The sequence below is a fragment of the Puntigrus tetrazona genome, chromosome 23 (assembly GCF_018831695.1).
Source record: "Puntigrus tetrazona isolate hp1 chromosome 23, ASM1883169v1, whole genome shotgun sequence".
NCBI lineage: Eukaryota > Metazoa > Chordata > Actinopteri > Cypriniformes > Cyprinidae > Puntigrus > Puntigrus tetrazona.
The window spans coordinates 15,397,841-15,421,439 of NC_056721.1; the positions used below are offsets into that span (position 1 = coordinate 15,397,841).

Consider the following 23,599-nt stretch of genomic DNA (forward strand, 5'->3'; position numbering starts at 1 on the left):
GAGTCTAAGGCTTGACGAGAACTCCACCATTTTTTTCCCCTCTGTAGTTTAACGTTTTTACTGATCCCACAACAAATTAATGTTGTTGTTTTGATTTTTTTTTTGTATTTGCTCAAATTAATTTTTTTGTTGATTAACATCAATGAATGAAAACAGATTCATTTGGCAGTTCAGGGATTGTCAGCAATGCAATTTTATATGTGCCGTTTTTGTTTATTATAATTATTTTTCCTACAAAATAAAGTACTGGGACCATTTTAAATTTAATGTAATATAATATAATAATTTTTTTAAAGCATGAAAAACGTGTAGGCATACAAGATCAATAAAAAATGCAGGAGCTGAATCTCTTCTCAGACTGGCCCCGGGTCATTGTTAAGTACACAGAGAGTGTTCAGGACTTGAAAAGGAATAAGAAATATTTCGAATTTTTCTTCTGACTATTTTATGCTTTTTTTGTCATTAAAGCAAAAAAAGGGGACAAAACCAAAGACCAAGTCATTAGGAGTGAACGGGAACTTCACTCTATTAAAAGATTACAGAGTTACAATGTTACCGTCCAACTGAAAAGACGAATTCTTCATGTGGCCTCGAGAGAAACGCCATTTGTGCCTCAAGGCAGAAAAAATACAAACATGTTGTGCTATCTCTGGCTAATTTCGAATGCAAGGTAATCAAAACAAGTCTCTCCCCAAGCAATTCTCTCTCACGGGGAATGAAATGGATGGCCCACTGTGATTGCAGATTAGCCTCATTTCATTGGTCGACTTCGTCGCATACTAATTTGCTCCGATCTAAATGCGCTCAAGAGGCCCATCATTTTCATTTAGAATTCTGCTATTAATTCCACCTCTATGACTGTTTAGCAAGACATTACAGTGTGTCTGACTTTCTCATTCTGCAGCGCTCATTTCTGCTAGTGTAAAACACGATTTATTGCTGCCGTTCATTAAGGAGTGTCTCGGTCCGGTCCGAGTGAGTATTGAGCTGCAGAATGAAGAGCTGAACTATGCTGAATGAGGCCAGTTGGGACCGCTAGGGAGGCTCTGTGAGTCATACTGTGAGACCTCAAAGGAGAGGCAGGACGAGTGGAGAGAAGCCCCCCCAGACATCACTGGCTCCGGCCACCCACACCTGGAAATAATCAGAGTGTGAAACGCACTGGGAATGTGCTCAGTATCTTACAGGAGGTTAGAAATCACACAAAGCGGCAAATTAATCATATTTTGTATTGTAGCAATAAACTGTATTTTACAATGCTTGATCAAGTGGTTTTCAATTTTTTTTCATATTTACATGAATAAAACTGTTAAAAAATATTTTAAAATGAAACCGGCTAACTGCCTTACAGATGTGAGGAATATATATATATATATATATATATATATATATATATATATATATATATATATATATATATATACAGAAAACTAGAAATGTCTACCTTAAAATAAACTAATGAATTAAAAATAAATAAATATACAAATTACATATTCCTTTCAGAAAGCTTTGTGCACTGTATCAAATTCGATGGGAAAAATCGTACGGATCACATTCCCTCACAGAAATCGTACAATTTAGCCACTTCCAAAAATATGTAACAATTAGTTCAGAGATAGAGTTTCTGAGTGTACACCAGGCTATAAATGAAAGGCTCACTATGGTTTAGGTCCCCACTCTAATTAATAGAAACATTAGTCAAAACCTTGTCCTTTTTTATGCGTTAGAAAACCTGAACACACGAAACAATTGATGGCAGAAACGCACCATCAAATATTCAGATCAGCAACGTTTACGTAGCTTCCATATGAAAATCATCATTATTTACGCAAGATACGGATATAGATGTTCTGAAGAATGTTGATAAAATTGAGAGTGAATAAATGCTAAAATTCTCATTTTTGGGTGAACTATTTCTTGACATTTTTTACAAATAGAAACTGAGATCAGAGAGGGTCATTCAAAACGCACCTCTTGTACAAAAAGTATCATTTGCATACACTCACAAATAAAAACCATGCCAAACGAGTGCTTTTTTAATGTGGGGAAGGCTTTCAAAGCAAGCGATGTTTTTCAAATTAAGTTGTACAACAACGTCCGAGAGCTGCACTGTGTAATTCTTTGGACATTGTAAAACGGGAGGAATTTAGGTCAGGCCACAATAGCTCTGCTTCATCCTTCATCAAGTATTGTACAGTAGCGTGCAGGAACGTGCTCCATGTTCCTAGAAAAAATTCTGCGTGCTTGCAGTTCATACAAACCCGGTTATACTCCGCTGTGCCAAAAGCCTTTACCCCAGATACAGCTAAAGATCTCTCATGAAAGAGCCACAAAAAGCCAGTAGCTCTCACTGTTGTGTGTCCTCATACATGCAGAGCGGAGGGAGACATCGGGACATTAGCCAATCACATACATGGACGTGTCTGTCTATTGTTATTTTGATGACATTCTCACACACTAACATTCACTGAAACCCCCCACACACTCATTCTATATCAGCCTAGGTCTTTGTTTACAGAACAAGGCGCTCTTTGTGGCTACGCTGTCAGGTAGCGTTAGCGAGCTGTGTCATATCTCTGGGGTGTCTCCCACTAAAGCGCACCAAGTTCCAGTCACTGTACTGCCAGGCAGCTCATGGGAGCCACGGCATACAAAAGCTCTTTTTGTGCCTCATCATCCAGGCATTACAGCCACTTCGATCAAGGTAGAGGGGGTCAGGCATGGACACAGAAAGAATCCATAGCGCCGGTCTATTCTTATACAGAAGCATCGAATACGAAGATGTTTTTACCTTACTTATCCTTTCATTATTTGACTTTACAATAGTTATGCTCTTATCCTCTTGACCAAATGACAGCAGTGATTGGGGGAAGGTGATTTCTCCTCAGACGTGCTTCAGTAAAATGTCAGGGAGTGGGAGTGTGGGATGGAAGTATACACAGACTTTAGCTGGACTAGATGGCATATTCAATCTGACCAGGGGCGTAGGATAATCTGAAAAGTGAGAGGGGTACATTAAAAACCTTATTAACTTGGCTCATGAATATTAATGAAGTCATGTTTGCCCAGTAGATGATTAGCACTTGCATATTCCTTCACTTCAGTCATTGTACGAGTGGCCGGTAATACTTTTTTGTTCGCACGGCGGCCGAATGGAAAAATGATGTTTATACACAAACAACTGCATTGGAAAAGTAGAGGACACAACCCCCCCCCGCCTGCTGAGTTTTACAAATTAAACAGGTTTAATAAGAATTAAACCTGTAAGAATTTTTTTTTCATTTTTTTTCATTCAAATTGTGAGGTTTTAAATAAAACAAAAAAGTAAACAAAGTAATTATTTATTATTGTTGTTGTCATTGTCATTGTAATAAATGTTGTAATAATAATAATAATAATAATAATCGACTACTAATAATATTATTATTATTGTTTCTGTTGTTAAATAGAAATATAAAAATAAAAACGTTAATACTATATAGTATAACAAAACGTGTAAAATAAAAAATAGCATATTTAATAACAATATAATATTTTTTTTCACTGTAAAATTATATTTAATCTTTAAAGCTTCTAGATATATAAACACAGATTGTTCAGCGCATGTTGTGTTCCTAAAAGCAGTGACTCAAAGTGACTCAAGCTTACAGAACTTACAGATCCTGTGGGATGGCATTTACTGCGCATAAACAAATAAACCCGCTCCGATTTTGCTTTGATTTTGATTAACAGTGCAGCTCTACATCATTTTCCATGAACATAGCACAAGATTGGAGCGTTTCATTGGCTGAATGATTGACCGCCATACAGCACCATTGAAGGCATGACATTTCGAGAGACTCATTTTCATTCGAGTCACATTAAAAATAGTGCCAACACTGTTTAAGCTGAAGCAGAGAATGTCCTATTTGAAGAAAACAAATATTACTTTTATTGAAATAAGTAAATCAGCATCGGGAAGATAGCAACCAAAACATTTCCAGCTTACTGTACCGTACATTCTGCATTTACAAGCCAAACAGCGCTACAAACTACATTCAGAGACAATTACAGCAAACAAAGGCTGAGCTGAAACGACTCACCAACATTTGCACAAACATTGCGTGATCCCATGAGTCTATTCTTTACGCATGTCGAAGGAAAAGCCAACTGAATGCTTCCACTTCAACACCTTCTAATACATCTTTCAGGCACGACTACTCTATTTGCCGATATCAAACAAAAGAAGCACAAATAGACTCTCACATGACTATGAGTTCATAGAAGAAGTCTACATAGTCAGCCACCCACCTGTGTGATGTACAAACACTGTACCTACAGGACACTGCTTACACAACAACGAAACCTCAGCCCTGAAAACAAACCCACATGCTGAGAGACCCCTTCTTTTTTCAATTAGGAGAGCAATATAAATGGCACAGATAAACCATCACCAGGAACTAACAAGGCCATGTTATGACAGTGGTCCGGTGGAGATTCACGGGAAGCCCAGTGAAGAGCTAATTAGCCGGCAGAAAGCGGCGCTTGGCAACTCGGGTCCCGCTTGCTCTCTGCTTGTTACATCTGCTGGGTTTTGTTGGCTCCCAGGGCCCAAAGCGAACACACAATTCACTCAAAAGGTTGCTGGGGAATTTTATACTTCGCCTGCATTTCTAACCAAGACAAAAAAAAAAATTCTTTCTGCATATAGCGGTCTTCCAAAATAAAAAGCCAAACATTAAATTAATTAATTTCATGTATACAACGTCTTTGAGAAAATAAGAACACTTCTCAAACTAAACAAATATTACTCATAAATATATATATTTTTATTTATTTTTTTTTTTTTAAACCAAACTTTATTGTACAGCGCATTTACAGAGGACTATTTTGTGAATCTGGGAGCAGTCTATGCTAGCTGTGCACAGAGGCTATGGGACAGTTCTAACTGTCTGGTGCTTCTGACTCACAACCTTTAAGTAAGTTACGTTTTCTTATTAAAAGTATCTGCTACTTACTATTTAGCAGTGAACGGTAGTACTGTTGTTGTTTGTCCTTTCTCCGATCATGAATGCAGACATGGTGTTATGTTTACGAGGTGCGATGACGCGTAAAAAGACAATACTAGGTCATGATAATCAGTGATTATGCCTCCACTGGATGCAACCAATGCCTTGTTTGTAATGAGTTTTATTGTTTTGGTGTCATAGCGCCGGGACACAGCATCATGTTATAAGGGGCGTAACATTTCAGAAAAAGCTTGAGGAATTCAGCAAATCACACCTACTGGATAGCTGCCCAATCAGAGCACACCTTGTTTTTTTAAGAACAATGAGCTTTGTACAAATCAACCCATTTCGGAAGGTGGGGCTTAGAGAATGTGTTTTTTTAAACTTAAACCACATAAACACTTTGCATTACACAGAATACATATAATAATGTTCTTATGGCCCCTTTAAAAGTAAAAATACAGTACATTTTCTTTTAAATCAGTGCTACTTAGTTGCATTTTTGTCGTTATTTTATCCAATGGATACATCTATCTTCAAAAACAGAGGTAAAAGCATATTTCAAACAGGATGTTATGCTAACATTGAATTCATATGTGTGTTAATGCCTTTCTTCTTCTTCTTTGCAGTGCTTGTGAAGATGGCCTTTTTCAGGTTTTTGGATGCATCCTTTGTTCCGAACTCCCATGAATAGCAGATAAAGGCTAAAAACAACAGCACCCTCAGGCCATAACACGCCACGACAGTTTCACACTCAAATGCCTGTGTCCTCAATCATCAAACCAGCAGCGAGCATGCCCTGCTTGGCACCAGCGCAAAACCCAACTACAAGAATTAGACGAAAATCTGGAGGGAGGAATCAAATATTCACAATCTCACCAGCAACATCTCTCCTGCCTTGACTTCATAACACTCATAAGTGCACTCGTGATATTCATAACCATGCCCCCAGTGTCACAGGAAGCCATAGATGAAAGGAACAATCACACAAAGGATTCAAGAACAGAGAGATCAGTAGAAATCTTGAGCCCGCGGCTGCTCCTCGCTCCGACCATTCGGCTTTGTAGTGTCTGATGCACCACAGAGTTCCAGATCGAAGCCTCTCATCTCCTCCTTTCCCATCAACTCCACAATATATCCAAAGAACTTCCAGGAGCTTTTGAAGGTCCTACATGAACCTTCTGGGAGAAAGACTGAAATGGCAGAGATAGGTAGAGGAGAATCAAAGCTGGGTTTTCTATGATCCTCAAGCTATGTCTGGAGATATTTTTAACATGCGTGTGAAACAAAGAAGCAGGCTGCATTCTTTTAAGACAGACAGCAGTGACACTTGTGGCATAATGTGTGGCAAAAAAAGTTCTTGGAAGAAACATTTATAACCTCAAGTTACACGCCAGCCACTCAGTGTTGTGTGTGGAGCCGTGACCTCGGCCGTTTTCCCGGAGTGTTGTTATTCAGCGCTCGTTCTGTCTGACTGAAACAAGGCCTTGTCAGTCCACACGCCGGCGCTCCAAATGAGCCAGGAGAAGCCTGCAGGCCATCTCAAGTGTGTCTCGTTAACACACAGATTTGCATGAGTGGATCTGTGATCCTGAATTCATGTCTGATCCTTTCACACTCACCTATCTTCGTATTAGTGAATGGAAGTACTTTTGAATAAAAGATGATTTTACAGTATATATATATACACAGTATGTATACATGGATTATTCCTACTAGGCAGTACACTTTAAAGTCTCCATCATAAATTATATAATATTCTCGGTAAAATATTCTGGAATAAATTATCAACGTCTTCTAGGAAATGACATTTTTTTTTGCGGTTAAATGTGTGGGACTTTTAAAAAGGAAATTAATACTTTTATAAAGCAAGGACGCATTAAACTGAACAAAAGTGACAGTATTTTTGATTAATTTACTGTGTCCTTAAAAGAAATGAAAAATGTTACTAAATATTTCTATTTCAAATTAATGCTGTTCTTTTGAACCATTTTTAATGAAATAATAATCTCTCTCTCTCATACACACACACACTCACACATACACTATATGTATGTATATGTATATACATGTGTGCAAAACAAACAAAAAACATTTACTGAGCACCAAATCAGCAGAGTGATTTCTGAATAATCATGTGACATCATGCATTGCTTCACAAGAATACATTTAAATATATATTCAAATAGAACAGTAATTTCAGTTTTTAATAATATTTCTTAATATTACTGTATTTTTGTTCAAACAAATGCAGTACTAAAAACTTAAAAGACTTAAAAAAAAAATTATAATAAAATTTTAGTGACCATAAACTTTCGTAATAAGATAATCAGTGGAAAATAATCCTGCATAATAACTACAAATATTTACAGAAGCCAGTTTTCGCCTATTTTAAACATGGTTACAAATAATTAAAACTGTCTCATGTAATCGTTCAATCTGATAAATGGCTAACCTTAGCACTTTATTAATTATAAATCCAAAATATAAACTTATAAATACAAATATTTCTTTAAATAACACAATAGGCACATTCATTTATAAAAAAAAAAGTTGCAGAGCTTAGGATGCACTGCACAGCAGGAATGACCCAAGTGTACTTGTGTGGGTGTGTGTGTGTGTGTGTGTGTGTGTGTACAACCAGAGGATTAATACCAAAACCACACAATCTTGTCTTCATGGCAAAACGCCATGTCACTCTGTCCATGTAGAGGAAGAGGAATGTTTTCCACTGTCAGACTGACTGAATCTTGAGGTCGCAAAGCTCTCTGTTCACCTCGGCAAGGATGAGGGAGCTCTCTGAGGGGCCGCTCACACTCATTAAAGCCATCCATCACCTCTCTGGCACAGTAACTGCCCATAACAGAAACCAACCTGATGGCTGCCATGAAGTGATCAGGGCGACTAAGCAATGGAGTCGATGTCCAGTTCACATCACTCTTACACTCCTGGGAAGCGCACAAGTTCAGAGGCCACTGAACTGAGGGGGGAGAAGTCAAGCTATTCACTGTTCTCAAGCTGCCATTGGGTTCGTGATTTAGTCTGTTTTCTTTAAAGCGAAACAGAGCAGTCAATAAGGGAATGACAGAAGAACAGCAGCTCATATTCAAGCCAAGAAACAAACAAAAGCAGTGTTGAAACGCTGTTTTTTGAATGTTAAACTACTTAATCCTACGAAGACACAACTATAGGTTGACTTAGCACAATAAACGCTCTAGGCAAGAATGGAATCAACAGCAACAAAAATGCCTTTGATGCTTTCCATCCATGTGAGATGATGATATTGTAATTAAAAGTATGTTTTTCCTTCCTGATTGATTGTGATTTGATCACCTGGGATGGATCTTAATGACAAGAGCCAAAATGACAGCTCTAGTCAAACTCATATGGTGGAAGCTAAACCCAGAGTTTTTATTAGCTATGATCCGTTTTCCTCCATCCATGAATCCAGTCTTTGGAAAGGATAATGACCTCCAAGTAGCATCTCAAACTTCAGTCTGAAGAACGCAGCACATTGCTCATATCATGAGCTCCAGCTGTTCCCAGGGAGAGGCCTGAAATACGCCCATGCCTAAACAGCATCTGTGCCTTGCCAACCATTTCATTATTAGCGAGTCATGTCAAGCCGCACAAAACCTGTTGTTTATATACACAAAGCTCTAAGCCTTAGTTTTGATTGCTCATCATATTAAAGCTTTTGACCAGCGTCTCAGTAAAACCAGTTTTGCAACTCAACCCTCAGAAAGATCGCGTCAGTGGAACAAAAACATATCAATATTTACTAATTAATTAAATTGCTGTTTTTAAACATTACTGGTCTTATTATGTATAATGCCAAGTTGGGGCAGTTAAGAAAATTCAAGGCAGCATAAAGCCGTTCGGCCTGAGATATCGTTGCAGAGGATTGTCTATAACCTTAATTGAGGCCCGTGAGGATCAGCAGGGCTGTCCAAATTGATAGGAGGGAGATGATTAGGGCTGTATGTTAAAGACAGGAACAACTGCAGGCATCGAGACAAATAAGACGACTGGGAAAAGAGGTTGTACCATTAACCGGCTGAATCATTCACGCACAACACAAAGAAGTTCAAAGCAATGTCAATTAATTAATAGGCTTGGAGTGGGCGTACCTAACAAAGGTAAAGTCTGAAACATTTCTCATCCAATAATTCAAATTAGATTTTTCATAAACCGACTGAAGGTCAAGACATTTCATCTTTTCACACATCTGAAAAGAAGCAAATCTCTTTGATGTTTGCCATTTTGTTAATCTACTCCCATAAAATCGTATTACACATTCTCATTTCTGATACATCCCCCGTTTATAATGGGACACGTTTTATACAGATCTGTTAAATGTCACACAGAAATTTGTGACACTATTTTTTCATTGTTTTAAAAATACCAGCTCTAAATGGCGTTATTGGTTTTGCACATGCGTTATTCCGCAGTGAGACTGAAATGAACAGCAATACAGCGAGAAACAGCCAGGTTCAAAACTCTACAGCGCAATCAGTGCAGTCTGATTCATGAATGACTTTTTAGTGAATCGAACCAGAACAGTCTGATTCAAGAATGAATGACTGCCGGTTCCATACACGGCAAACAAAAGGGACTTCTGAAGGAATGACTCAGTGTTTCCTGAACAAATTAATTTTGGTTATCTGTGTGATAAGGATACAGCGAATCCGCGTTGCCAGGTTTGCAATTTTCCACACCATTTTGGGCTATTTTGAAAATGTTAGTAATGGGAAAAGTGACAGCTGTGCACGGGTTGCTGATTTTGGGTTACTTTTATAATGTAACGCATCCAACCAAGTAGAAATAAAAATGAAAACAGATCATTTTCCTTGTGTATTATATTGGGAATGTAAGTTATAACTGGCAACTCAAGAACGGCGAGGTTGTAACACCACAAACAACGTGAGTTGCAGCCAGAGAATACATGTGTAAGCCTTTTACAAAACAGAAATAAACACGACAACAACCATAATAGATTATATAAGATAATAAATACGTGATCATGATAGGATATGGTCTGTATGTGATTATCTTAAGATTTAGATATTTTTTTATAACAATATGCTAATTTGTACAGCGATACAAAAGGCTTCATATAGCATATTTTAACAACAGTAAATTACCAAATTCCACATGTGATCACAAAAGGGAGTTATTACAAACACTCAATGGTGGTTTAATGTGAGTACTGAGAAAAAGTGTACTATTAATCTCATAAATCTGGTACTTTAGCATGATGCTGTTAATTCTAATGCAGTTTCCGAACAGGTGCAGTACTCTTCATGTTTTTGTCATAATACCGCACATAAGGTCAAAAGACAAAGTTTTGTTGTATTCATTTAGAATTAGTTCTGATAACAGTAGGGGAAATTTTTACTGGAATTGAAGCAGTAAATGTTTTATTGCCAGTATAAAGGCTGATAATAGCATAATAAAAACTAGATTAATGCTAAAAGATTAATAAGGATTCCATCCCATACCTGTTGGAGTTGTGAAAAAATGTGTTTCCTTAAACCTTGTCATGCATATCTTTATTTAAACTAATTTATAGGCGAATCCTGGTATTTTACAATTTGCGATTAATCGTGATTAATCAACTAGCCCATTTTTAAGTGATTGACAGCGCGAGTATAAATAATATGGCAAATAAAAACAAAAACTTGTGGTACTGATATGCCAAAGCGGACTTTGGCGTATATGACATGCATGTGTTTGGCATGCACATAATACACAGTTTTCAAATGCATATGAAAAATGTACATATGATAAACATCTATCCCACAACCCTAATCCTATGCCAAAGTCAGGTAGCTTTCTGAGCCTTGAACATTGCTGCCTATTGAGGGTCAAAATGCTCTCATATTTCATCAGAAATATCTTAATTTGTGTTCTGAAGATGAATGAAGGCCTTAGGGGTTTGGAATGATGTGCGTGAGTAATTAATGACAGAATTTACATTTTTTGTGTAAACTATCCCTTTAGGGGCAATGAAAACCAGCAATGAAAAAACATTTGGATACACTTTATTTCGAATAAGTGGATACACGTGTTACTGTATAATTATACCGAGTAATATTAATTAACATTAATGTACCATATAATTAGGATATATTTATTAGGTTTGGTTTTGGGAACAGTTGTTTGTCATCATACAGAATTTACAGCTAAACACGTAATATGTGATCAAGGATAACTGTGCAAAAACTCCTTTTGCAGAAATTATTTTAAATGTTTTATCAAAACAGAATTTTTTAATGAAACAGCATTTTTCCAAATGGTTAAAAGAATAGTTAATGGAGCAGGAACTGTTAAGAAGATTCGGAATCGATGGTCTATTACTTTCTGAAGCTTCTTTGATGCATTTCGCTGTCTGCCACTGTCTGACACAAACGCACATAAGCCTCATGATTAGTTGGGATAAGTAACACTAGAACCACAGGGACACCTTCAATCACACAAGCCGCAATCTATCCAATGAGACCAAAATTACAGTGCCCTTTTCATCTGCCCATTACATGGTAATATCTGGGCTCTAATGCGAAGAGCCACAAAATGAATGTGAGTGCATTTCCATGCTCATACTACCTCATTAAAGAGTCCTCGTCTATCAAGTCTTGCAGTTTGTCCAGACGAGAGGACATCTTTCTGCTGCAAGACCAGAGTGACACTTGAGAAGTCCACTGTGAAAGTGGCAGCCGGAAAAAGAGGAAGAGCGCTGCTCCCTCAAACACAAAGACACTTCTGTCTCTCGACCACGAAACAATGATTTGTGTGAGGATACGTTTCTGACATACAACAAAGAAAGGATACGTATAGCATCATAAGAATAGTTGGAGTGCACTACCGCATTCAGTCGTTCTCATAGAGGAGCACGGGCAAGAAAGGTGTATGAGACATATGCTCACAATATAACACTGATGTATGTGGAGTATAAAAGTTTATGTATGGAAGACAATTCCTTGTTTTGTCTTTAGCTCCTAAAAAACTAAAATCGAATTTTTAATCATTTCATCTGAATAAAAAAGTGAAAATTTGAATTAAGAAAGTGAAAAATCTATGTAATATAATAAACTTCTATATTTACGCTGTCATTTAAAAGTTTGGGACAAGTAACATTTTAATGGAGTCTTAAAATCTTTACTACAATAGTAATCAAATTACTACAATATTAATATTATTGCAATTTCTAACACTGGTATCATATCATTTTGCCATTACTCCAGTCTTCGTGGTCACGTGATCCTTCAGAAAGCATTATATTATGTTGATTTATCACAAGTGTTAAAACAGTTGTGCTGCTTAATATTTTTTGAAGCTGTGATGCTGTGATTTTTCTTTGATTATTTGAAGGATGAAAGGTTAAAAACAACAATGTTCACTCAAAATACAATTAATTATTTTTTTTTTTACAACACAAGTCTTCACTTCTTATCCATTTAACACATCCTTGCTGAATAAAGGTATTAATTTCCTAAAAGAAAACCCTGACCCCAAACTTGAATAGCAGTGTATATTGTAACACAAAATTTCTATATTGAATGAACTGTTTTTTATTTATTCATTGATCAAAGAATTCTAAAAAAGGATCAGTTTCCAAAAAATATCAAGCAGCTCAACTGTTCAGCCTTGATGAGCATAAGAAATGTCTCTATGATTTTGCTTGTTTTAATTTAACAATGTAATGTTTGTTACTTTGTGTCATAATAGAACAGATCTAAAGCCGTAAGTCCTGCTGCTGTTCTTTTTCCTAAACTAATTAAAACTAATTTTCTCATTTCGAATTGCAATGCCAATTTAAATGTGCTCTAATTTTGAAGATAAAAAAAAAGAACATAAATTTTTGTTTTATACTTTCAAAAGCCATCTGGTGATATGATACAACAGAAGGCATGTACTTTGTGCATTGTATTCCACTAGGGATCTATCCTCCCTACATGACAGCATTATTTCTCTAAAACAGCTTTTGAAGGGAATATTTTCTGGATGAGATCCTGAGAGTAAGGGTGTGGTGGTCCATACTGGAGGCTGAGGAACATGCAAACAATAATTCCTGTAATAATAAGGCCATATTTTGACTAAACGTTGAACACGTTCCGCGTATTTTAGTTCCCATAAACAGATCTTTTCTCCTCTTCATGATCACAGAGAAAATCCTGTTTCAGCCATTCCTAAAACTCCTAGATGAGGAGAACCCATTCGACCTCATTACAGCACCTTGACTCTTATTTATTGGAGCAAATGTCCCGGTGAGAAGAATGCGAGCTTTTAGGAAACAATGATGAATTTAATGAAGTGTGAGTTAACTGTGCTGAAATTCATAGCGCACTACAACATAATCCTCTTTTCCCTGAAAATATTTCCAAACAGGATTAGCTGTGGGAGCTGAAGCTGGAGGGAAGGGAATGAAATGGAGAAAGGGAGTGATCTTTTTCCCCCCTCAAGTGTCTCCATCTCTCTCTCTCCTCTGGATCCTGTAACCAAGGAGACAGTCTCTACCTCAAAGACCTTGGTATTTGGGGTAGAGGGTACAGAAGAATACATTTGTGTTTGTAGTCAGATTTTATAGAAAAATGTCGTCAGAATGTACATCTTCCTGTACGCTGCATTTTAAATATAAAGTGAACCCTAAAACAAGGCTTATAGAGATATTTGGAGCCACTCGTTATTGAAGTGGATACTCAAGTAAGCAAATGAGAGGGAATTTGCATTGCGTTTTGACTCATTTTTACATAATAGCACAAATTTCTGGATTTTAGAATTAGTCCTAGATGCAAAATTCAAATGACAGAAAGAGTAGTTCATTGAAATGCAATTGAAAGAAATTGACACCTTAAAAACATTTAATTATTTCGACAAATTGGGATAAAATAAATCAAGATAAAAATAAACTTGGTTTAATTTGGACATTTATTAAATCTGATCCATTGATTTTAGGTACTGTAGATGTTTCAGTACATAATCCAAAATAAATGCTTTAAATGTTTCAATAAATAATATATACACGCGCATAAACAAAAATGCTTATTCTGGATGTGATTAATCACACTTAATCGTTTGACAGCCCTAAAGCAAGTAACTAAATAAATAAAAACATTTGCCACAACTTGTATTTCAAACACTACTCTTTAATGTCATCAAAGATTCTGAAATACCCTGTTTTTCCTTTTTATTGGTAATAAAAAAAATGAAGTGCAGTTAAATTTTTCTTTCACTTTTATTTGATTGTAAATTTCAAATGTATCTACGATTCTTCATCCTGTTGGTTTCCGCCTCTGGAATACAAAGGGCATTCAGCTCGATTGTGAATGCTGCACAACCCTGGTACACAAATCAGTCGGTTTTCGACCTGTTGAGTTTAAAGGTGAGACAGTAATCTCCCGGAGGGCAGCTTTAATACTGTACGATCTTACATTATTCCTTGCAGAAAAGATAACCTTCTCCTTTCAGGCCTTGTTGGGCCTTTTGGACCCCCTCCCAGGGACGACTGAGATTTATAGTGGCATGAACAGGTGTCTTGAGAAGAATAGCTACTATATCTCCCTTTTTCAGCCGCTCTTCCAGGCTCCGGTGGCTGCTTGTGTATTTAAAGAGGGCACAAAAGCAGGGTCTTTCTCTCAGATCCCACGTGAACCATTACGGTAAAAGGCGCTTCTCTGAGAAACAGGTCAACAACACCTCCCCCTCACTGACATTGTAAAATGTAAAGTGGCACTTTCATAGCATTACAGAGACCAATCTGGAGGAAAAAAACCACTGCTGATGCGGTAAAAACAAGTCACCAAACTTCAGGGTGATGAGAGTTGCCTTGCAGCTATTTCCCATTATTAGGCTGAAACACAGTGCAGGGATGAAACGCTGCCTCTAGTCTACAGCGGCGCTCATGAATCAGCATGTGCGAAACGTTGTGCTATTATTTTCACAGTGAACGGCTGTTCTGTGCAGTCACAGGTGGTGGTATCGCTCCGAGTGCTGAGAAACAGCGTGCTCTCTCAACCCAACCTGTGATTTACAACTACACATCACATTACTATCAGTCAACACATAGCTAATGCCTGTAATTTGCTGGATTTTTATTGAAATCGAATAAAGCCCTGGTTTAAATAGTTAACTGCATCGTCACAAATGTTAACTAGAGGGATACAAGCAGCATGGGGAATTATTATTTAGCGATGGACCTTTATTAAATATCTGGTTAATAATACCTGGTCAAAGATAAAACTCTTAAATGAGCCATTCTGAAACTCTATGCTATTTGGTCTAAGTAAATTTAAAATACACAGTAATTAAATAAATACACATATTTTTGAAAGCTTTTAGACAGAAAATATTTTCTATATTATCTATTAATTTATATAGAAAATAAAATAAATTATATGTCACACACACATTAAATGCATCTTAAATTATACTTTCACATACACAAGTACATTCATATTTATATTAGTATTTGCATTTCTGGTTTGATAGTTTTTATTTCATAGTATTTTTACTGTAATGCACGCACACACACACACACACACACACACACACTATATATATACACATTTATAATATAATACATTATGACCATTTTCGACATCTAAAAAAATAATCCCTAAAGTAGCTAAAATACTGATTTACTGTGCATCGAAACCATGGCATGCACTGTGAGCTCCTATTAAAATCTTACTGCAATAAAAGACGTATAGTGGTCCCTTGTTCTGACAGACAATATCCAGTGTTTCCCATGATTTATTTGTGGTGGGCCGCAACAACCCACCGCATGCAGCCATCAGCTCCTGCGTGACTATATTTAGCAACTTTCAGAGCCTTTTGGTCGCTTTTTTTCCCCATAACAGGTACATATTGACAAACCCAGCGACTTTAGCTTAAAAACCTTAGCTATGGTTCAGTTGAAATATGTCTCCTGTACGGCCCCCCGAGCGTGAGGTCTGAATCTGCCTGCGCAGTGCTGTCTGTCTCGCCGTGTGTTCAGAGAAACAGCGCTTTCAGTCGGCCGTACTGCAGCTGACTCCTAATTAAATCATTTACAAAACAGCGCTTACAAGCACCTGTTGCTTACTGACTGTGGACTTTTAAATATGTACATAATTTGTCTGTTAATATCCTCATAGTTTGTTACTCAAACATAGAGAGTGCGCTGAATGAGCCAAAACCACCACCAAGTTATATTGATTTAATCAGACGATGTCGATTAGAAATCAGGATTTAAGAAGCATAGTGAGAATGATTCCTGGTTAACTTCACTGTAAAAAATAAAATGGAACTGCACATTTTCCAGTTAACAAAAACATTTGAGTCTTAAATGCTAAAAAAAGCTATTTTCTTTAAACAAGCTACATACAAACCCTCGCCAGATGAACAAAATTACCCAAATGTTGTCCCAAACTTGTCAAACACAGTTGTTTGAATCAAGAATTTCATGTTGTTGAAATGTTTAGGCTTTGTGAGTTCCCAGAATGCATTGAAAAATGAATAAATTATGCAGTTACTGGATTATTGTTTTTCTTTTTGAAAAACATTGACATTTTTTTTGTTGTTTAATCATTATTGTTAGTTATTTGTTGTACTTTGAGCAAATGTTAAAAAGATGCTGTTTGCATCGATGTTCTTGAGCTTAGCGTGTCTAGTTTTGAGTCCAACCACTTATTTCCTTTTTTTTGTCTTACAAACAAAGACAATGTTGTCTGATTAGACTAACTAAACCATTAATGTTTGTCATTTGTATAAAAAAAAAAAAACACCTTCCAAAAAACAGGAAAAAAATTGTTACACCAACATTAAAGAAAAAAACGTGTTGGCTGATCAAAAAAGGAGACATGTGACTTTACTCAGTGACTTGGTCCAAAGTTGAGTAAACGCAAAAAAGCTGTACAACGAGTTGCCATGGAATTAAGAGTAAAGCCAACTTTTCATTTTTAACAGTGTTGTATTAATGGGTCGTGTTTACGGTCTTATGTATGACAACAGAAAATATGATGTGAACAGCTTTACTGGGCATTCAGTTGCATTACAATATGTGACCGTTCACGGAGTACAACAGATCTGAAGTGCCAAAACTCATCTGAGCGCAAACATAAACATTCAAATTAATGGTTGACATCACCTGCCTGATACCACAAGTATCACGAAATCCTGTGAGAAGCACCGCAGTACAAGCCGTTCTGACCACCCAGAACCACCCAAAACAAGACCCGAAGAGCCTCTCCAACAGATTAAAGTCTCAGTCAAACACTGAACCTGCAGAATATAACGGTACGAGGGAGAATGTGAGTATCAATTCCCAGGAGGGGCTGAGATGAGAATCACCAGCAGCACTATTACATGCTGTTCTAAACATCAGAGAGAAAGAAACGAACACGGGCGATCACAGGTTTAAAGAGATCTGTGAACATTCACAGAACCCGGCAGATATAATGTGTGCCGGCCCATGTCTTGTAATCTTACACAACATACTTATCCTGATGACAGCAGCTAAAGCCCTGTGGTTTTGTCAGAGGAAGAATATGGGCCGGTGCCATCTCAACGCGTATGATTTTGTATGGCATGTGTACAGATTCCATTTAAAGTGTCCATCATGAGAGAGGCTTTGGCAGAATTAATGTGATCTGTGAATAATGTTGAGCATAAATCTGCAGAGGCTGGTGCCAAACTCAGTCCATCTCGGTACTGTAATACCCCCGGCCAGCTATTTCTGCTCTAGCACAAATAGCCCAAATTACACCTTTAACACCTTCCAAAGCCCCTCTCGGCCTGGGTTTACCTGCTCTGGCTGCCAGGCTACTGCCGTTTATTAAAGCCTTGTCTATAAATCAGCAGGGCTGCAGACACCCCTCCAGCTCCAAACAGGACAGATTCTCTAAAAGCCATGGAGGTGAGCGAGGACTCCCCTCGCCCATTCAGATAAATTGCCATGGAGATGAGCAGGCAGGCGAGGTGGCTGGAAGACCTTCAGAGGCATTTAGCTCAAGAAGACAGCCAATACCGTTAATAGCCATGGAGGGAGAGTGGCAACGTGAGGCTCATCCAGAGGAATTCACATATATTTCAGACCAATCTATTTATTCAAAGAGCTCAACAACTGGGATTGTTTTACCGTTGGCTACCAAAATATGTATGCTTTATATACAGTATGTGGTTAAAACATTAACTGAAGTAAGATAAATATATTTTACTTCTTTTAAAACAGCTATACGTTTACTTAAAGCACTGGAGTACACAACGTATGCATATTTGCTTGACTGATAGCCATAATTAATTAGATCTTCTTAACATAATGGAAGGAGTCAAACTGTAGCCGATCTCATTCTAGCATCTCTGTTTCATCCACAAGCTTTACTGCACTGTGACTTATTCAAAGCGAACGCCTTTATTTCCTCTGTGCACGGCCCGGAACAGACAGCAATGGAAAAGACAAAACAAACAGCAGCCTACGTCGCCGATAATAATCCCGCCCTCAAAGATATCTCCGCTTACTGCTATTAATAAACATCTATAGCCTGCGTAAACCTTGAAGATACAAAAAGAAAAACACTCCCATGTCACCGGTCATTGTGACACGATTACTCACATGCAGAGAGACGGGAGGAGGACATGCGACATGCTAGGCTGACGCAGGATCACACTGATGTGAAGTGAGCACGGATACTGTGTGTGTTTGTTCTGTACAGTACACTGGCCTTAATTAATGAGCCCATTCCTTGACCTTTATGGAAGCGGCATCTGACAATGCCAGCTATTTTAATTTGATTATTCATGTGAAGCCAAAGCAGAATTTTCAGCATCATTACTTCAGTCGTCAGTGTCGCCAATTTGCCGCTCTGTTATTATCCTTATTATCAATTATTATTAAAACTTTTCTGCTTAATGTTTTTGTGGAAAACATGACGGTGTTAGTCAAAGAATTATAAAATATGAAATCTTTGGTACCATTATAAATGTCTTTACTGTCACTTTATATCCATTTATTGTGTACTTGCTGAATAAAAGTAGTTATTGATCGGTATGTATCACAAAATCCGCAAAGATATTAATCAGTACAACTGTTTATAATATTGTTGATAATAAAAAAATGTTTCTTGAGCAGCAAATCAGTATATTAGAATCATTTCTGAAGGAGCATATGACAATGAATACTGAAGTAATGATGCTTTGCTATCACATGAATAAATTATATTACAATTTGTGTTTTACTGTATTTTCCTCAAAAAATGGCAGCCTTGGTGAGCACTTTCAAAAACGTTTTAAATATTAGTTATTACCTTCATCTGCATGTTTAAAACTGACTGACTTATTTTAGTTCTGCAATAAATTAAAAGGTTTTTTTGCTTGAGCTGCAAATTTGTCTAAACTGCAGCTTAACAAAAAAAAAAAAAAAAAAAAAAACAATTATTATATATATATACAAAATATATATATATACACACAACTTAGCTAGAAGTAATATTCACAAATGAAAAAGTATGGTCTATGGAACTAACATTTTCATCCTAATGTAACTGAACAAACAGAAACAAAATATTTAAGTTTGCAATGGGTCGTAAATAAAAGTAAGCACTGGGCCAAACTGGTCACATGACACTTCCGTCAACTAGCCTGAAAACTCTCTCACAATGGCCACGGGACATTATTGTTGAGCTCTGCTGAATCATCCCTTTGAGTCCATTGTACATTTTGAAATAGAGGACGTTCTGGAGACACCAACAGCATCTCAATGCCCATCTCAAAGTCAGTATCCAGGTATTTTAGCTTAGAGCCACTACCTAGTAAAACAAAAAAAAACACATCTGTAACAGATGCCACAGACATCATACTCGACACAAGACAAGCAATCGCCCGCTGCTATGAATAACTGACAGGTTTATACTGCAGGAGAACTGATAAACAATGATGAACAATGATCATTTGTTTGAAAATGTGATTGCATATGCAATCAAAACACTGGTTTATTTAAGTTCAACAAAGAAAGAAACGTTCAAGATGAAAGCTCACAAGATTTTAAAAACCCCAACGATATCAACAATGATGATAATTAGATTGAACTGGTGCTGACTGAGATGTATTGTTCTGTGGCACGTTTGGCAGCAGTATGCAGGGAGGGCTGAGCAACTTCAACTGCTCAAGGAGTTGTGCGTCTGTATAATTGAGAAATGATACACTCCCGACCTCTGCCAGCAGAAAGAAAAGACTCCACCAGAGTCAGATTAGCATCTGAATGCCTTCTTAGTACTGTTTTCACTGGATAAGTTCAGCCCCCCTAAGGAATCTGCGAGGATGATAAGACAGAAGCCTAGATGAAGAGGGAGAAAGGCAATCAAAGGAGTGAAGAAAATCAATCCAAATGTGCGTGTGTGTGTGAGGGAGACGGGTTGTCGAATGTGAAGTTTGTCCGTGACTGATGCCTCTATAGGAGCTGATTATTAAAAGCTCTACGTGCCAACCACAACAAGGTTTTTCCTCAGGTGTCAGTGTTCACAGGCACAAACAGTGCTGTATGTGTGATGAGTTATGGAATGAGAACATCAAAAAAAAAAAAAAAAACAGGTTTCATGCCAGTTTTTATTTAGCAAGAATGGATTAAATTAAATAAAATGGCAAATGTATTTATAATGCTCTAAAAAATATATTGTTATATTTTTAATGTTGTTGTGCTTTTTTTGTAGATCCAAATGACTTCTGAGGGCTCGCAAGACTGATGTAATGATCAAGCTTTAGCATCACGGAAATAATAGTTCAGATATTCTGAAATAGGAATCGGCACTTTTAAAGTGTAATCATATTTCACAACACAGTTTTAAAAGTTTTTTTGTTCAAATAATTGGTGAGCATAAGAGAATTGAAATTATAAAAGAAAAAATGACTGCATCTTTGCTTTTTGTCTCTTACTCGCTATAGTTCAAGAGGAACAGAATTTGGCAAGACAACCTAATTATTTTTATGAAACTGTTCTGTAAATGTTTCTTTAAAATGTGCACTGTTTTGCCTTTAACAACATCAGACCACTCTAACATATTCTGACAGGGTTTCCTAAAACGCTAACGTCATAAAACCAAATAATTACCTACAGGTCGTTAAAGATCAAATTCGGAACTCTTTCAAAACAAATGTAGTTTAAAAAGTATTATAAAAAAAACTGTGTTTTTGTTTAGTATTATTCAGTGACCAATTATTCTTCTAACGCTACAGGAATCATTAAAACCCTTAGGATTCCCATCCCGAGTGATTATTATTTTCAGCTTCTTGACTGTGACACAAACAACCAACAGTTCGCTGCGATAATTATTAAGTTTCTAGATCAAAAGCCAGTTCAACCTTTAAAGTCTGAACGCAGTCTGAATTCTTCTAACCGCTCATTTTCAGGCAGCTCACGTCAGGGTTTTCTGGCTGCTCATGCATATCAGGTCGCTAACAAATACGTCGGCAAAGATACGTGACGGTCTGATCCTCTCCCTTCAGCGATAACAGCCGAAGACGGAACACACACTTGAGTGAGGTAAGCATGAGGAGACGCTGATGTGACCTTATTAGTGGTTCTCTCCCCATCATTTCTCCTCTTCAAGCACCACTCTTTTAATATATTCTGTCCTTTCAGCTCTCTGCAGGTTCATGCTGTCTGTCAGTGCCGGCCGGCTGCAGACCTGGTCTTGAGGGACTGTGTAGTGGTGAGCTCGGTCCAAAGAGGATCTGCGAGCCTGCGGTATACGTGCGGGTTTGTCTGACGGCAACTGTTCTCCAGGGTCTGGACAGCAAAGATCACAGTTCCAGCTTTCTCTCTAGGGATGTGGTTAAAAAGGCATGGGAGAACTACAAAGCGTCTGCTGAGAGCGAACCATGAGGTGTTTTTTAGGAATGTGGAAAATAAGGTCCACAGGAGAGGCTAACGGGAATAGCTCATGCATAAATGGCTATTCTGTGATCGTTCGTTGGTTACTGACCTTCATGTTGTTGTAAATGCGTACTGCGGAACCTGAAAGAAGATATTTTGCACATGTCCATGTCACTCTTTCTTAATATAATGAAAACGAATAGTGGTAAAGTGCCTCTATTATGGGTTATGAAAGGTTCGTATTTTTCTTTTGAGAGACTATAACCATATACATGGTGCGCTTTCAAATGTAAAACATCGCAGAATGTTTTCATTCACTTAGAGCTGTGTTACACACCGCATGAAAGGTACTTTTCAAAAATCCTAAGGGCACATTAAATATAAAAATAGTTTCTTTTTTTTTAGATTTTGATTATGCTATACATATATTAGTTTACTTATTTTACTTGGAATTACATAAAATAATCAATGATAATTTAATGTATACTTGTTTATTTTAGGTATGCTTTTTTAAAATGTAGTCTTTTTTTATTTACAAGTTTTTTATATATATATATATATATATATATATATATATATATATATATATATATATATATATATATATATATATATATCAGTTCACTTATTTTACTTGGAATTAGATAAAACAATTTGATGATAATTTAACAGTGTTGATTTGTACATTTTAGATGTGCTTTTTTAAAATTTAGGTTTTTACCCTTTTTTTTTTACTTGTTCAATATTGTGGGTTTTTAATATTTATAAGTCTATTATGCTCACCAATGCTGCATTTATACAGTAGTACTGTGAAATATTTTGACAAAAATTCTAATTTAATATTTTGTAAAAAGATCAAAAGGACAAAATGTTACAAAAAGTTCAGCAGAGCGGCATTTATTTTAAATGGAAGACTTTTGCACCATTATGTTTTTTCAAACATTTTTGAACAATTTAATGTGACCTTGCTGAGTAAAAGTATTAATTTCACAAAAATGTACGTACAGTATGGAAGGAAGGAGAAAATAACACTGAAGATAGATATAGAGTCTATGGAAATGAATAAAAATGTAAACAGAATGCAATAAATATTGCATGCAATTTGTAGAAACAATCATAAAAAGGTTTTCGGAATGACAAGAACCGATGACAGAATGGCTATTTAAGCATGAACTACTCTTTTAAAAACAGCAAGCACTAATTAGCTACATTACTGTCAACACAATAAACACATACTCTAAAAATAAATGATAAAGCAAGCAGTTCTGTACTGTAGAAAAAGACTGTTATTAAAATCTCACTGAATAAATTACACTCAAGTGCAAACTGTTACAGAAAACGCTTCAGTTTGTAAGGTGTCAAGCTTTCCAAGAGAGTTGTAGTTGTACTTTGACAGATCGTGTCATTCAATAGGAGTGAAGAGAATTTCAAACGGCTGCTATTTAACTTCGTGGGAGCAAATCTACGGCTGTCTGTGATCGTAAGTGCTGTGTGACAGAAGCTTCATGACTAATGAGTCAAGGCCACAATTATTCCCCTCACAAACTCTGTATTAGTCAACAGCTCATCTGAGGACGGTGCTTTTTTCAGTACAAAGCTTTCCCCGAACATGTGCGATACAAATCTTCAGCATTCGGTCACATGGTTATTTACGAATATATAACGCGCTGATTAGCAAGCAGACATTGTAAATTAAAGAAATCCAATTACCTGTGATGACGGACATCCGAGATCCACGTGTGTGCATGAAAGAGAAGAGAAAGTC

At 36.9% G+C, this 23,599-nt stretch overlaps 1 protein-coding gene across 6 annotated transcripts in view; it reads right to left on the reverse strand.

Annotated features, from left to right (window-relative positions):
• Positions 1-23,599, reverse strand: part of magi3a (membrane associated guanylate kinase, WW and PDZ domain containing 3a) — a 126,974-nt gene that overhangs the window by 50,424 nt on the left and 52,951 nt on the right. Inside the window, exon 1 of one of the 6 annotated variants that reach the window (XM_043224962.1) lies at positions 4,083-4,210. The exons of the other annotated variants lie outside the window; for them this stretch is intronic. Within the exon in view, the coding sequence (XP_043080897.1) occupies positions 4,083-4,113 (31 nt within the window). The 5' untranslated portion in view covers positions 4,114-4,210. Of the gene's footprint in view, positions 1-4,082; positions 4,211-23,599 lie in introns of those variants that run through there. 6 annotated transcript variants of the gene reach the window in all.